Source organism: Bemisia tabaci, chromosome 2 (genome assembly GCF_918797505.1).
Source record: "Bemisia tabaci chromosome 2, PGI_BMITA_v3".
NCBI lineage: Eukaryota > Metazoa > Arthropoda > Insecta > Hemiptera > Aleyrodidae > Bemisia > Bemisia tabaci.
The window spans coordinates 51002259-51015839 of record NC_092794.1 but is presented as its reverse complement, the minus strand read 5'-3'; the positions used below and the strand labels follow the sequence as shown (position 1 = coordinate 51015839).

General features: G+C 44.4%; 1 protein-coding gene and 1 long non-coding RNA gene across 2 annotated transcripts in view; both read right to left on the bottom strand.

The window, feature by feature from the left end:
* The window catches only part of LOC140224119 (uncharacterized), a 643754-nt gene that overhangs the window by 441252 nt on the left and 188921 nt on the right, over positions 1 to 13581 (bottom strand). The gene's annotated exons all lie outside the window — the stretch shown is intronic.
* The window catches only part of LOC109039508 (ankyrin repeat domain-containing protein 61), a 41013-nt gene that overhangs the window by 13438 nt on the left and 13994 nt on the right, over positions 1 to 13581 (bottom strand). Inside the window, exon 2 of the mRNA XM_019055007.2 lies at positions 11785 to 12058. Coding sequence (XP_018910552.1) covers positions 11785 to 12047 — 263 coding nt within the window. The 5' untranslated portion in view covers positions 12048 to 12058. The remainder of the gene's footprint in view (positions 1 to 11784; positions 12059 to 13581) is intronic.

Here is a 13581-nt window from a genome sequence, read left to right as displayed (position 1 = left end):
TTTAGGTCCAGTTGCTGAGGTTTGGATCACACCTCTGAAACTTCAGTCCTTACATCTGAAGTACTTCAGATGTGAGAACCGAAGTTTTTCGGTTGTGAGAACCGAAGTTTTTCGGATGTGAAAACCGAAGTACTTCAGGTGTAAGAACTAAAGTTTCAGATGTGAGATCCAAACCTCAGCAACTGGACCTAAAGTGTTCAGATGCTCAATCCGAAAACTTCAGAGATTCATATGACCTAAACTTCGGGTCCCACGCACGAAGTTTTTTTCTCCGTGCAATGGTCCAATAGGCACACTGAAAAAAAAGTAACGGGCTGTATGGACATCCCGTCCGTTCCGGTCCGAGAGGCCAAAATTTCCGGGTGCTACGCCTGGAACTTTCGGCCTCTGAGCCCAGAACGCGGACGGTACGTCCATATAGCCCGTAAGTACGGCTTGTACGGTCGGAGTTTTTTTTTAATGCATGGTACGAATTTAAGCATTCTCATACATGCTCCCGATCTTGAATCGAAAGTCATCCAATTAATCGATTCACCAATCGCTAATCGGAAAATTCCGGCCCGAAATTATATTAGGAGAGTGAAATTTATCAGTCAATGCCCTGCTTTAAACGAATGAATGTGGGAAAACTGCTTCTAGTAACTATTAACCACTCTCAAACCGATCACATGGCCTAGTCACTTCATTGAAGGCGAACGATCTTTGTTTCTTTATGAGAGGGACTTCTAAGTTTACGCGTAGATAAAAGTGAAATAGTTTAGCTAGGTGTTGATTTCAGTAATTTTCGTTGCGCGAATCGTATTCTGCGTGAAATTTTGAGGAAGGAACATGTATCAGAATGCTTAAATTCGTAACTGGTGTACTGGTCCATTCAAGGACTCTGACATATGTTGGTTCGAATAATGAAAGTTTCAAGTGTTTCCTAAAAGCAGGTATACAGAAATAAAAAAAAAATAATAATTAAAAACACTTGATTTTTTTTCTTTGTTTCAGAACCGTAAACTCTCAGGCCTGACCTTTGAACTTTAACTAGTTGGTAAGTGTTCAGTATAGTTCCCTCTCGCAAAATTTAGATGTAGAAACGTAGATTGTTCAATTACCCTCGGTCCCGGTATGCCGTTAGAAGTTTCGGTCGGCTGACCGCAACCGCTGAACAAAACGAAAACTCGTGGGGGGAGGAATCATACTTTCTGAGAAGATGAAAACTTCTGGACAAGAAGCGCTCTTCACTTAATTATCGACCACTAAGTTTTGATCTTGTCAGTATTAATGTTCGGTTATTTTATCGTTGTGCCTTCGATTTTTGGTTCCGTGATTTGCTGACTTTCGTGTTCATCGAATCATATACTGCCATGCTAAGTAAAAACGCCGTATGAGCCCTTAGACGTTGCCGGATTTACTTCAATAAAACCAGACTTTGCCTGGAGAAGTGCGAATATTTTTCCTCAAATTTTTCAGACGATTTTGTTCGCATTTTTATCTAAAATATCTGAAAATTTCAAGAAGAAATATGAATAACTTTTCTCAAAAATACCTATTTTATCCGGAGAAATTTGGCAACTCTCGAATGTTCATACGGCGTTCTTCCTTAGCACGGCAGTATAGGCTCCTGGTTCCTCGTGAGCGACGCGTATAGCGCGATTGGAAAAATCGTCGCCCCTCTGGCGTAAGGATATCTCGATCTTCGAATGAGCCCCAGAAAGCATGAATTTATATGTAAAACTAAGATACGCCCTCATCACACCAGTGGTGGGGCGTGTATGATCGCGATTATCGATAAGTCCCCACTTAAAGCTATGGTAAAGAATCGATTATTAAGGTGTTCGCTGAGAACACTCTACTTGTCGATCCTTTTCCATAGGTTTAAATGGTAGATCAATCGATATATCGCAAAGCACGCCACCCCACTGGCCCTCGCGTCAGAGGGGCGACGACAAAATGAAGAAACGGAAAAGGGAGTCGGGTGAATTTCCGTTTGCACGAATAAGGGGCGAGAGGGTTGAAAAAAGATAGAACTTAACCCCAGCGGCGGGGGAAAACTGCGTCCAAAAGTACCCCGAGGGTTTTTACTGCCGAATAATCGCATACTCGTGTGAGAGTGGTCCAGGGACCTGGCACCCAAGTCGAGGGCGCTGACAAAAACCCATACGTCACGGGACTGGGCAGCGGTGGAGCACCCCCAGCGAGAGGGCAGAGGGGTAGTATCCCTTCTGCGCATGCGCAGGGCGAGGCTTGACCGGTTCCGAGTCAAGTGGAGGGGGTAGCCAGAGCCGGAGACCTAGGGAGCTCCTCGGAGCTGGGCCCTGGGATTATTCTCTGGAGGACAGGCGATCGAGCTGGCCGTGGGCCGCTTCTCATCCCTGTGGCTCCAGGGTCTCACAGGATTCTTGGAGAGACTGGCGATCGAGCGGCACTTGTCCGCTCCTCATCCCATCAACCCAGAGTCAAAACTGTATGAACTGTGTGTGCCCTTTGTAGCGATCAGCATTAGACATTGCATCTCATATCACTTTTGGTTCTCTTCTTGTCTACGCCTCTTCCCGTCTATCCCGTTGTGTCTGCACTGCCGTTGCGACGAGTGTCAGCTCTGCACTTGCGACGCCCTGCGTCTGCATTGCTCTAGCGACGCCATCGTCTGCACAGCAGTCGCGACGCGTGTCGGCACTTGCTCTTGCGACGCCTTGCGTCTGCACTAGCACTTGCGACGCTCTACCCCCCCTGAGCTACGCCATCTCACATGGTGGTAGGCGCCGGAGTTTCCTCAGGCAGGAAAGAAGATTCCGATAGCTGTGTTTGAATTTTGAGTTTTTCTTTGTGTTTTTTGAAGTATTTGATTTTTTGGAGTTTTATGAAGCAAGTGTGCTGAATTTTGGATGACTTTTTACGGAATTTTATCGAATTTATTTTTGGTACGTGGTTTGTGGTATCCAACCTGTACCCATCAACACGCCAAAGAATAAAACACTATCAAGTCAGATTTCGACTTCGGTGTTTCAATTTTTTGGTCCTTATTTACTAAATTGAATCATTAAATCATCCCTCGATTTCGATTCAATATCTTTTTATTATCAAAGTCAGACTTCAAAGAAATTGAGAGCCGGGAAATAAGCTAATAAACTGTAGTTTCAGCTTACTGGTCACGAAATTTCTGGACGAGCTCTGGACAAGTTTTTCTTTGAGATCTTCAATATTTTTGGATAAATTGGCTGTTGTTAAGCCGGTTGCGTTATTTCTTCTTCAAGCAATAACTAGCCACGTAAATTATCACAATTTAGCTGAAAAATGTTCAACTACTCTACTGCGAGTAGAAAATTAGTAGAACATCAGACCGAATCTACGAAGTTCAGATCACGTCTTGTAGAGCAAGCGTGGTTTCCATTGAGCTCTATGGAGCATCGAAATCTTCTCACTGGATGAGCACCAGTCCAACATCTTGGAATACCAGTGACGCACGAAGAACAGCACCCCGAGAGGAAGAAAGAACAAGGGAAGATCATCCTATCGCGGGGCAAATTAGAAAGGTGGCCGATGACGACGGACAAACAAAACGCGCCCTCCAGAACAATAGCTGGTCAGTGTTGCATCTTTTCAAGGAATCACAGTATGCATTCTAGCCGCGACGCAACTCTTCTAGGCCCGGAGCAACCCTCACACTCTTCCGCTGCAGCTGGTTACGCTGGTCGGTTATCGCAACAATAGTAAGAAAGTGAAAGTGGGTACAACCCCAACAACGACCCTTCAAACGGCGGCGATCCCGTTACGGGGACAACAACTCTGAGGTACATCTTGTTCATGAATTAACAGCTGATTCGGCCCTTACCTAACAAATGGATCATTGGTCAAAAAAGCCTCTTCGTCCACCAAAACACCGCAAACTTTTGTCAGATAGTCCAACCACGGATTGAGGTCAACTAGAAGAAGCGGAGATTGTGCAGCTCCACCACCTATTGGACTTCAGAAGTGGAGGAAACTCGACACCCATTAACTTTTTTGGACAGTACACTGAGAGGAACATCTGTAAAATGTTATGCAATAAGATCCAAACTTCTTTTTGCCATAAATTTTGTAAAGTTTTTTTTTCTTTTTTTCAGCTTTTTGGCACAAAATTCTTTTGCCTCACTTTTGTTTCTCGTTTAGTGCAAAACCTTCCCTCCTACCCCGAAAGGAAGACATTTTTATCCTAGACTTCATGGATAATTTTTCTCTGCTATAGAATTGTCCGCATCATAATTGTAGTCGAATGCGTTCAACAGATGTCCCCCTCCCCCAGAACTGCATAATGTATACTTGCAGTCAATGAGGAGAAGTCAAGTTAGTTCCATGTTTTAGAGCGGTGTGCGTGTTTTTAGGATGCAACTTCTTCACAAAAAGTGAAACAGACGTCTTGAATATACATATTGCCCTTAATATTTGCTCTAAGTTGGCGGTTCCTTTCAAAGGAGAGGGCATCCTTTTGCGAAAGTTGCATATTACCGTTAGTATTAACCCCCCCCCCCCCCCCAACCTTTGCTCACCCTTACTGGTGATTTTAGTCTTACCCTCCCCTTCCCTCCAGCTTCATGCATACATTATTAGTGCTTAGGTAGTTATAGTTTTGCAAATAATTTTTTAACGGACCTTATACTCATGTATAGTGCTTTCAGTTTACCCCCCCCCCCCCCTTACATGTTTTCTCTTAGTAATCATGATAAATAATTTGCTCACCCCCCCCCCCCCCCCAAGTATTGACGTAGATTAGTTTAGTTCAGCTTAGTTATTTAAACTTCTTGTAGATACAACCCTCATTCCCCCCTCACATCAGCCATTTCGTAGTTTTTGTAGATAATTTTGTGTTGTAAATATCTTAGTCAACCTCACCTCCCCTTTGCGTGTTTCATTTAGTGTTCTTGTTGATAAATTCGTATACACCCCCCCTACCCTTACCCACCCGTCATCAGTTCTCAACCCCTCCCCCCCCACCCTCACATCAACCAGTTTGTAGTTTTTGTAGATAATTTTGTGTTGTAAATACCTTACTCAGCCCCACCCCCCTTTCTGCGTATTTCATTCAGTGTCTTGTATATGATTTTGTGTACACCCCCCCACCCTAACTCCTCCCTCATCATTTCTCAACCCCCCTCCCAGAGTTTTTACATAGCTTCGTTTAGCTTCGCTTAGTCACTTCATACTTCTTATGGATACATCACGCAACCCCACCCCCCCCCCCCAGGCCATTTCGTAGTGATTGTAGATACGTAGATACTTTTGTGTGCAGCCCCCCCCCCCCAAAGTTCTTACATATATTAGTAGTGACATAGATTAGTTTAGTTTAGCTTACTTTCTTGTTAGTCTAGTTTTTGGGTTGTGTGGGATGATCGATTTTGAGAGATGAGTCAGAGAAAAAAGGAGAGAGAGAACGCCAGGAGTCAAAATTTTTGCTGCGCAAAAATTTTCAGTCAAGCGGGAGGAATGTGAGAGTGGTCCAGGGACCTGGCACCCAAGTCGAGGGCGCTGACAAAAACCCATACGTCACGGGACTGGGCAGCGGTGGAGCACCCCCAGCGAGAGGGCAGAGGGGTAGTATCCCTTCTGCGCATGCGCAGGGCGAGGCTTGACCGGTTCCGAGTCAAGTGGAGGGGGTAGCCAGAGCCGTAGACCTAGGGAGCTCCTTGGAGCTGGGCCCTGGGATTATTCTCTGGACATAGAATAATAAGGCTACGCCTATAGAAGAGTCACTCTCGCAGATTTCATGACGAAGAAGAAGAACAGGGACCTGGAGCTCTTGAGCTGGAGCTGGCGGGTATTGTTTACATTCAGAATGAAAATGGTGGCAATAGCCAACTGTAACACTCTAACTGTAGCTGATCACATCTGATTTTATCAGTCATCTGGCCAGCATGAGCACGACGAGGCTGTGGAAATCGTTTCCGTTACATTAATTTTGATACTCAAACTCTTTTACTCTGTGACGATGACTTTTACACTTACAAAACATTAGACTCTTCGTTGGCACCACTGACTACATTTCGCAACCCTGCAATTTGCTGGGCCCTACTATTACATTTGACAACCTTGCAAAGAGCTGGCGGGTTCAGAAAAGTATAGGGCAACGGGACCTAACCAAACCTGGACACAGCAGGCGAGAGTCACAACGGCCACTTACGCGAGTGACTCTTCTATAGGCGTTAGCTTTATTATTCTATGCTCTGGAGGACAGGCGATCGAGCTGGCCGTGGGCCGCTTCTCATCCCTGTGGCTCCAGGGTCTCACAGGATTCTTGGAGAGACTGGCGATCGAGCGGCACTTGTCCGCTCCTCATCCCATCGACCCAGAGTCAAAACCTGTACGATTTGTGTGCCCTTTGTAGCGGTCAGTAATAGACATCATATCTCATCAACCATTTTGGTTCTTCTTTGGCCTTCGCGTCTATCCCGTTGTGTCTGCACTGCCGTTGCGACGAGTGTCAGCTCTGCACTTGCGACGCCCTGCGTCTGCATTGCTCTAGCGACGCCATCGTCTGCACAGTAGTCGCGACGCGTGTCTGCATCTGCTCTTGCGACGCCTTGCGTCTGCACTAGCATTTGCGACGCTCTACCCCCCCTGAGCTACGCCATCTCACACTCGAATCGCTATATAACTGATTGTACCGACAGTGACGTCATAAGTCGTGTAAATGGATGTTTCGCTGCGGGGCCTATACGAATCGTCAAAAGGTCAATTGCTCTCTTGTTATAGAATTTTTCTCTTGAGGATTGCGGCTTCGTATTCTATTTAAGTCGCTTTATAGCACCCCCTGGCGCGACACCTAACCACTGCCCCCTGTCGAACCACAACCCTTCGGGCATCGTGCACTTGAATATTTCTGTTTCAATCCTATCCCTCCAACCCTTCCTTGGGCGCCGTCTACGCCTTTTCTCAGGAGGAACCCAATCTATATTCGATGCTTTTCTAATAATAGATTGATTCGGTGGCCAAGCACGTCATTCGATGTATCGATATATGAGTTATATATTCGATAAATAATCTCATTGTTTTTACACCAGAAAGCAAATACAAAGACGAACTATTTTAGAGACTCCAGTCTAAGCGATGCAATTGGGTGAGCCAAAAATGGAATTCAGAAGCTTTTTTCCGCCTACCAATGGTTAATGACGAGGAACTTTTTGAGCAAAAAGTCAAATAAAATTCGCCTAATAATGACTAATGAATGTCGGGGTGAGCACTTTCTTTGGCGAGTTTCTCGCAAATAGGATTGCTAAACCAATTTCCCATCTTTTTAGCCATAAGCCATCATTAAGCGAGTCTGACCGTTGACTGTCGAAAGTAACTTTTTTTAACTTTTTACACCATACGGAAGATAGCAGAGCGGTGTCTTTGTTGTGGCATGTCGCTCACGTAGCCCTTGAAGCACCATCTCAAATAAGACAAACGGAACCAACACAATATGGCAACAGAATAAGAGAGAGAGCGCGCGTTGATGACGGCGCAGGGATACAACTATTCGTGCTTGATGGACGGCCGTGTTGCATCTGCAAAATTGAAGGCGCGATGGCGCGAGGCGTGGACTAGCAATGCACCGCGGTCTTTGCTGCCAATGAGCTGTCGCTCAAATTCGGGAGAAAAGTTGAAAAAAGAGGCTAGAATACGTCTCTTCTTTTTTCGGCTTATTTTTTTACACGATTTTCTTTTTCTTTTTTTATTTGATGTCTGGTTCTTTCTTTTAGGATCAATTATTAGACCTATCTCTAAAGCCAAATGACCTGTCTAGGCAATTTCAACAGTTTGAGAGCACAGTAAAAGTAGCTTGCAAAAGTTTGATGAAGTGCGCAACATTGATATAGTCTTAGGGATGTTCTACAAGGATAAAATGGGGGTCAAAAAGTCGGTCAAAATGTCATACACATACTACTTGGACGGTCCCTTATTCCAAAATTATGGAGGAAAATTTGTAAAAGTTTTCTCGGAAAAGAATATTTCATCGGAGAAAATTCGTCAACGTGCGAATGCTCGGCGTTCCTGTCAAGCATTGTAAGTTCGGTATTAGGTCGGAGATGAGAACATCGCCATCACCGTCGCACAGTGGAAAGAGTCATTGGCGGAGATCGGCATGAGATTTCTGACCGAAACTGCGAATTTTGATGATTATTTCGTCACATTTTCAATTTTAAGGAGTGTTTTATGAAGAGAATCATCCGAGCAAATTGAATGAGCCACTTTCAAACCTCTACGTGTCTCATTGACAAAGGTATGAGTTTTTAAAGTTGCCTCATCATGTCCGACCTCAATGGTGTATGTATATAGGACCTGGAAAAACCGATATCCCTCTGGAAACGAAAAATTTCGGGGGAAATCAGCGAATTTGTCTGAAAATTGGATGTATTTCTGTCAAACGGAACTAAGCGCCAATTTGAGTTCTTTGTGAGGAAATTAGAATGCCGGATAGTGCGTTCTGTCGAACGGAACTAAGCGCCATGGAAAAGTATTGCGAGTATAGGACGGAATGAGCCCGACGCCCGATTCCGCCGCCAATCTAAGCCCCCCTCTCCCTTCCTCCCCAGATGGCGCTTAGTTCCGTTTGACAGAAATACGTCCAATTGATGCTGAAAACTGACAATTTCTTCTCTCTCCGTTCTGAGATCAAATTTTTCGTAAAACTGATGACTCGTATCGACTCTGCTTCAAAGAATCAAGCAAATGATAAAAAAGTTGATACATGTCTTCGCAAACGAAGCAAACTCTTGTTTTTTGCCAAGAGAATCTAGAGAGGAGTGTAAGCGAAAATCCTAAGTATTTATCAGAGAATTTTTCCGTAAAAATCAGGAAAAACTAGAGAACGGGAAAAACCAAAAGTTCTAGACTCTACACTGATCTCTATCATCGATTCGTTCCACTGTGCGCTGACGAGTGACAACATTTTCGGTGGACGTAATTGCCTTCTTCTCCGCAACGTAACGCTCACGCGGTGGCGCGATGTTGATGTTGATTTTAACGTTGATGTTCATTTTGATTTGAGCGACGACGCCGGGTGCGTTGTTGGGTTGCGACGCGGAAATTACAACTACAACAAGCTGCGATGCGATTTGTTGACACGAGTTTGGGGTCACTGAGACCTCGGTCCCGGCGGTGGCCGGTGGCGGTGGCGGTGCCGCGGTTCCGTGCGTGATTCCCGGTTCCCGTGACGTAGGTCGGCCAAGGTCGAGGACACACCAGGCCAGCTGATCCCCCAGCACTACGTTTTCGATGGTCCCGGCATCCCGGCAATGTTTACAGACCGCATGTCGACGGTGTAACGTAGAAACATTGGCGGATCCAGCAAATTGGCAACAATGCCTTCTCTTCATTTAGATCTATGGAAACGTATCGATTCTTGGAGGGGCCAAGTGCTCCGACAAGAATCGATTATTTAGCATAGGTTTAAATGGAGGAAATCCGGTGTTGCCAAATTGCTGGATCCGCCTCTGCGTAGAAAAGTGCGTAACTCGGTTGCGGAGTTTCAAAATCTCCGCTCCTGTTGTTCAGGGTGGCAAACGTCAGGGAAAACCAACCCTGAAAAAAAACTCCGGCCGTGGAAGTCGTACTTACGGGCTATGTGGACATACGTTCGTGTTGCGGGCTCAGTGGCCGAACGTTCCGGACGTAGCACTTGGAGCAATCGAGGCTATTTACAGGCAATTCGACAAGCAATTTCCAGCACCCGGAACTTTCGGCCTCTGAGCCCGGAACGGACGGTATGTCAATATTTCCCGTAACTTTTTTTCTCAGTGTAGAAAAGCCATGGAATATTGTCTAGGCCAATTTCGACTACATTTTATCATTAGGAACTACATATTTTGTCCCAGTTTACAAACAACGTATGTGTCATTAGTTTCCCTATACACAATAGTGTTTTTACGGATGACCCGGAAATTGTAGCTCCTAGTTTGCAAAATGTAGTCCATTTGCTCAACGCCGAAATTACCTTCTCGTTAAGCACTCCGCACTCAGTATACTCAGTTTGCTTTCAATGACCTGCTTAGGCAATTTTAACAGCTTGAAAGCAGTAATAGTTGCTTGCAGAAGTTTGATAAAGATTGCAAGAAGTGCGCAACATTGATTTAGGGGGACTTAACGTAGGATTGGAAATAGCTCCCTCCCCTCTCGTAAGATTGAAATGGAGCTCTTGCATGCGTCAGGGATTTGCGATTTAAGAACATAATATTATGTAAAATTTTGCAAGAAACATGATGGTGCCACTGGTTTTCTTAACGAACTCAGAAAAGTTCTCAATGGAGGTAATCTTGGTAGATGGAGATTGCAGGTTTTGATACTAGGCACCTCATGAATGGGTCAGTGTTGCGCCAGTCACAGAATCAAGTTTTTATTGTTTCAGCTGATAGATCAGCAGAAAAAATTAGATATCTTCAATAACGCCAAGTTTCAACGTCCAATATTAACGGAGATATCAATCATAGAAAAACGCAGCGTACACCCTCGATGAAACTTTGGTTTCATCAATCAGCGAGCCACTGTTTGCACTAGTTACTAGACGTAAAACACGGATTAAACGAGAGTGGAAGAAACCATCGTATAGTGTGAACTGTTGAACTGCCGCGGTGGATGACATCCACGCACCGTGGTTTGGAAGCCTAGGTGATATCTCCTTTCATACTGGACGTAGAGACCTGGCTTATGAAGAAACTTTATTGTGTTTTGCTAATCTATTAGCTGGCTGAAACCATAAAAACACAATTTTGTTACCGACAACGCAACTGCGACCCATTCCGTTTGCTGCAGTGCTCCCATCCCATGTCCGTCATCACGGAGAAAAAAAATCTCATGCATAGGACCCGAAGTTTAGGTCATATGGATCTCTGAAGTTTTCGGATCGAGCATCTGAACTCTTTAGGTCTAGCTGCCGAGGTTCGGATCACACATCTGAAACTTCAGTTCTTACATCTGAAGTACTTCAGACGTGAGTACCGAAGTTTTTCGGATGTGAGAACCGAAGTTTTTCAGATGTGAAAACCGAAGTACTTCGGATGTAAGAACTGAAGTTTCAGATGTGTGATCCAAACCTCAGCAGCTGGACCTAAAGTGTTCAGATGTTCAATCCGTAAACTTCAGAGATCCATATGACCTAAACTTCGGGTCCCACGCACGAAGTTTTTTTCTCCATGTAAGTTCCGGAATTCGGAACTTTTTTGTTCCAATCTCTCCCACTCCATGATAGAGTACCTGTATAGGGAGAGTAGCGACAGATCTGAAACTCCGAAAGTCCATCAGGCCTTCACCGATGCCTCCGCGAATGAAGTTAGGGCCCAAAAGGGCAGCCAACCTATTAATTTCGAATGTCCAGAGCGATTTACAAATACAATTGTTACGAACCGTCGTTTAGAAAGCATGTATTTGGTTTACTTTTTGCATAGATTTACTTATTTTTGCGAAAGAACGCTCATTTATGTACATTCTTAGCCATCTTGGTTAGAATTGAAATCTGTAGGCTGGCAGTGAAATTTTGTGTGTTAGAAGTTGCTCAGAAAGGTGGCTGCACTTTTGGGCCCTAAGCCCTCCATGAACCGATCTGTCCATACTCTCCCTATACAGGTACTCTACTCCATGACTGTCAAAAGTTCCTGGATTTCTTTTAGATGTTTTCAAAAGTTCCAAGAAAGTTCCGGAAAATCCAAAAGATCCGAAACATTTCGGGAATTTCAAAAGTTCCGGGAAAAATTTAGGAAAATTTCAAAAGTTTCAGAATTCGGAACTAGTTCCGGAAAATGGTATCACTGGTTTGCTGAGTTGCACGCAGCTAGTGTTAGAACTTACCCATGCTCTGCAGAGAGATGAAGAGCGGAGTAGCCGCTCTCGTCCCTGGCGTTGACGTCACCGCCGCGGATGAGGAGGAGTCTGACGGCCTCAGGGTAGCGCTGCCAGACGGCGTAGTGGAGGGGTCGCAGCCCCTGGGTCACCGGCTCGTTGACTTTGGCCCCGCAGGCCAGGAGAATCCGGATGTCGTCCAAAGGCACCATCCGCACTATGCTGTCGGCTAGTTGCCGCTGTAAAGCGTTCGTATGTGGCATCGCGTACATGATCCTCTTTTCTGCAACAAAAAACCCGGATTTAGAGTATACCTTGATAGACCATGAAACTTTGTAGAATATTTTGACACACGGAAAAGGTAGAACTCTCAACTGTACATGAAACCAGGGAGCTGATCATTGAAATCTATAGACAAATAGGCCGAAAGTAAGACGGAGTAATCCAATTGGTTGAAGCGGGCGGTTGGAATACACAAATGAGGTATAAGCAACTGACGGAGGTAAAAGGAGGTATGAACTTTGTATCGCCATGAAACTTTGTAGAATATTTTGACACATGGAAAAGGTAGAACTCTCAACTGTACATGAAACCAGGGAGCTGATCATTGAAATCGATAGACAAATAGGCCGAAAGTAAGACGGAGTAATCCTATTGGTGGAAGCGGGCGGTTGGAATACACAAAGGAGGTATAAGCAATAGACAATAGACTAACTAACGGAAACCCTCGAGAGGCCCTATCCCTCCCCCCTCTATTTTCACACTTAGTCTAAAGCAACTACCCGTCTCAGCCGATGAGATCTCATTATTTCCTCTTTGTCTTTTTCTTCTATCGCTTTGCCTATCAACTTCAGTAATCAGCCCACAAGGCCCATGATTGTTGGGACTTCAGCCCTTGCGTATGACTCGATTCAAATGATGTCAGGTGGTCAGGTACTCATGCCTGATCACCCCTTTACAGGAGGTGGGAGGCGCGATACATTTTTGAGCAGAAATCGAAATAAACTCTCAATTGATAACAAAACAGCTCTCTAAAATAAATTCCCCGACAAATCGTGTTATATCGGAAGAAATTTGGCAAAGTCTGAAAATTCTGGGTGGCGTTTTTTCGCAGCATGGTAGTGCAGCGAAAGACAAATCTGGTGATTTTTTTTTTTTTTTTTTTTTTTTTTTTTTTTTTTTTTCTTTATTGAAAGAATAGAGGACTACATGGTATTAACTCTATTTCTTATAACTAGGAGGTGATTTATTGCCCGCGATTTTTAGGCGTGGTGCTGCCGGATCGTTCGCAAAATTGTTATTTTTTTTTTTTTTTACAAAAATTCGCAAATGAAATGTTTGTAACGGGCAATTTCGCGTGTCTTCGCACGTCCATCAGGATCACGACTTTCAGTGCTGGCAGAGGTTTCAATCGGGCCGCTCGCATCATTGACGGTCGCTGAAAGAGCCAATTTTGTATTCTACTTTGAAGTATGGTGTATTTGATGTACTCTTCATCAAATTAAATACAAAATTGTCTCTTTGAGCAACCATTCTGCTGAGCTCACAATCAGTTGGTTTCCAGTGCATAGCTGTCTACCAGATATAACAGTAGTGACGCATTCAAGTTTGTCTTCCATAGCAAATCTCAAGATCCGATTTTTTGAAAAACTTGACAAAATCTGGTCGGATGAAATTTTGCCTTTCAAGATAAAGAATCTCTTTCTCCGTGGAGGTCGTCGTATATACAAGGTTTTTCTTTAATTAATGCGGCAAACGGTGGAGCGATTCATTGCGGCGTATAAACTTTAAAAGCTTATAACTCCG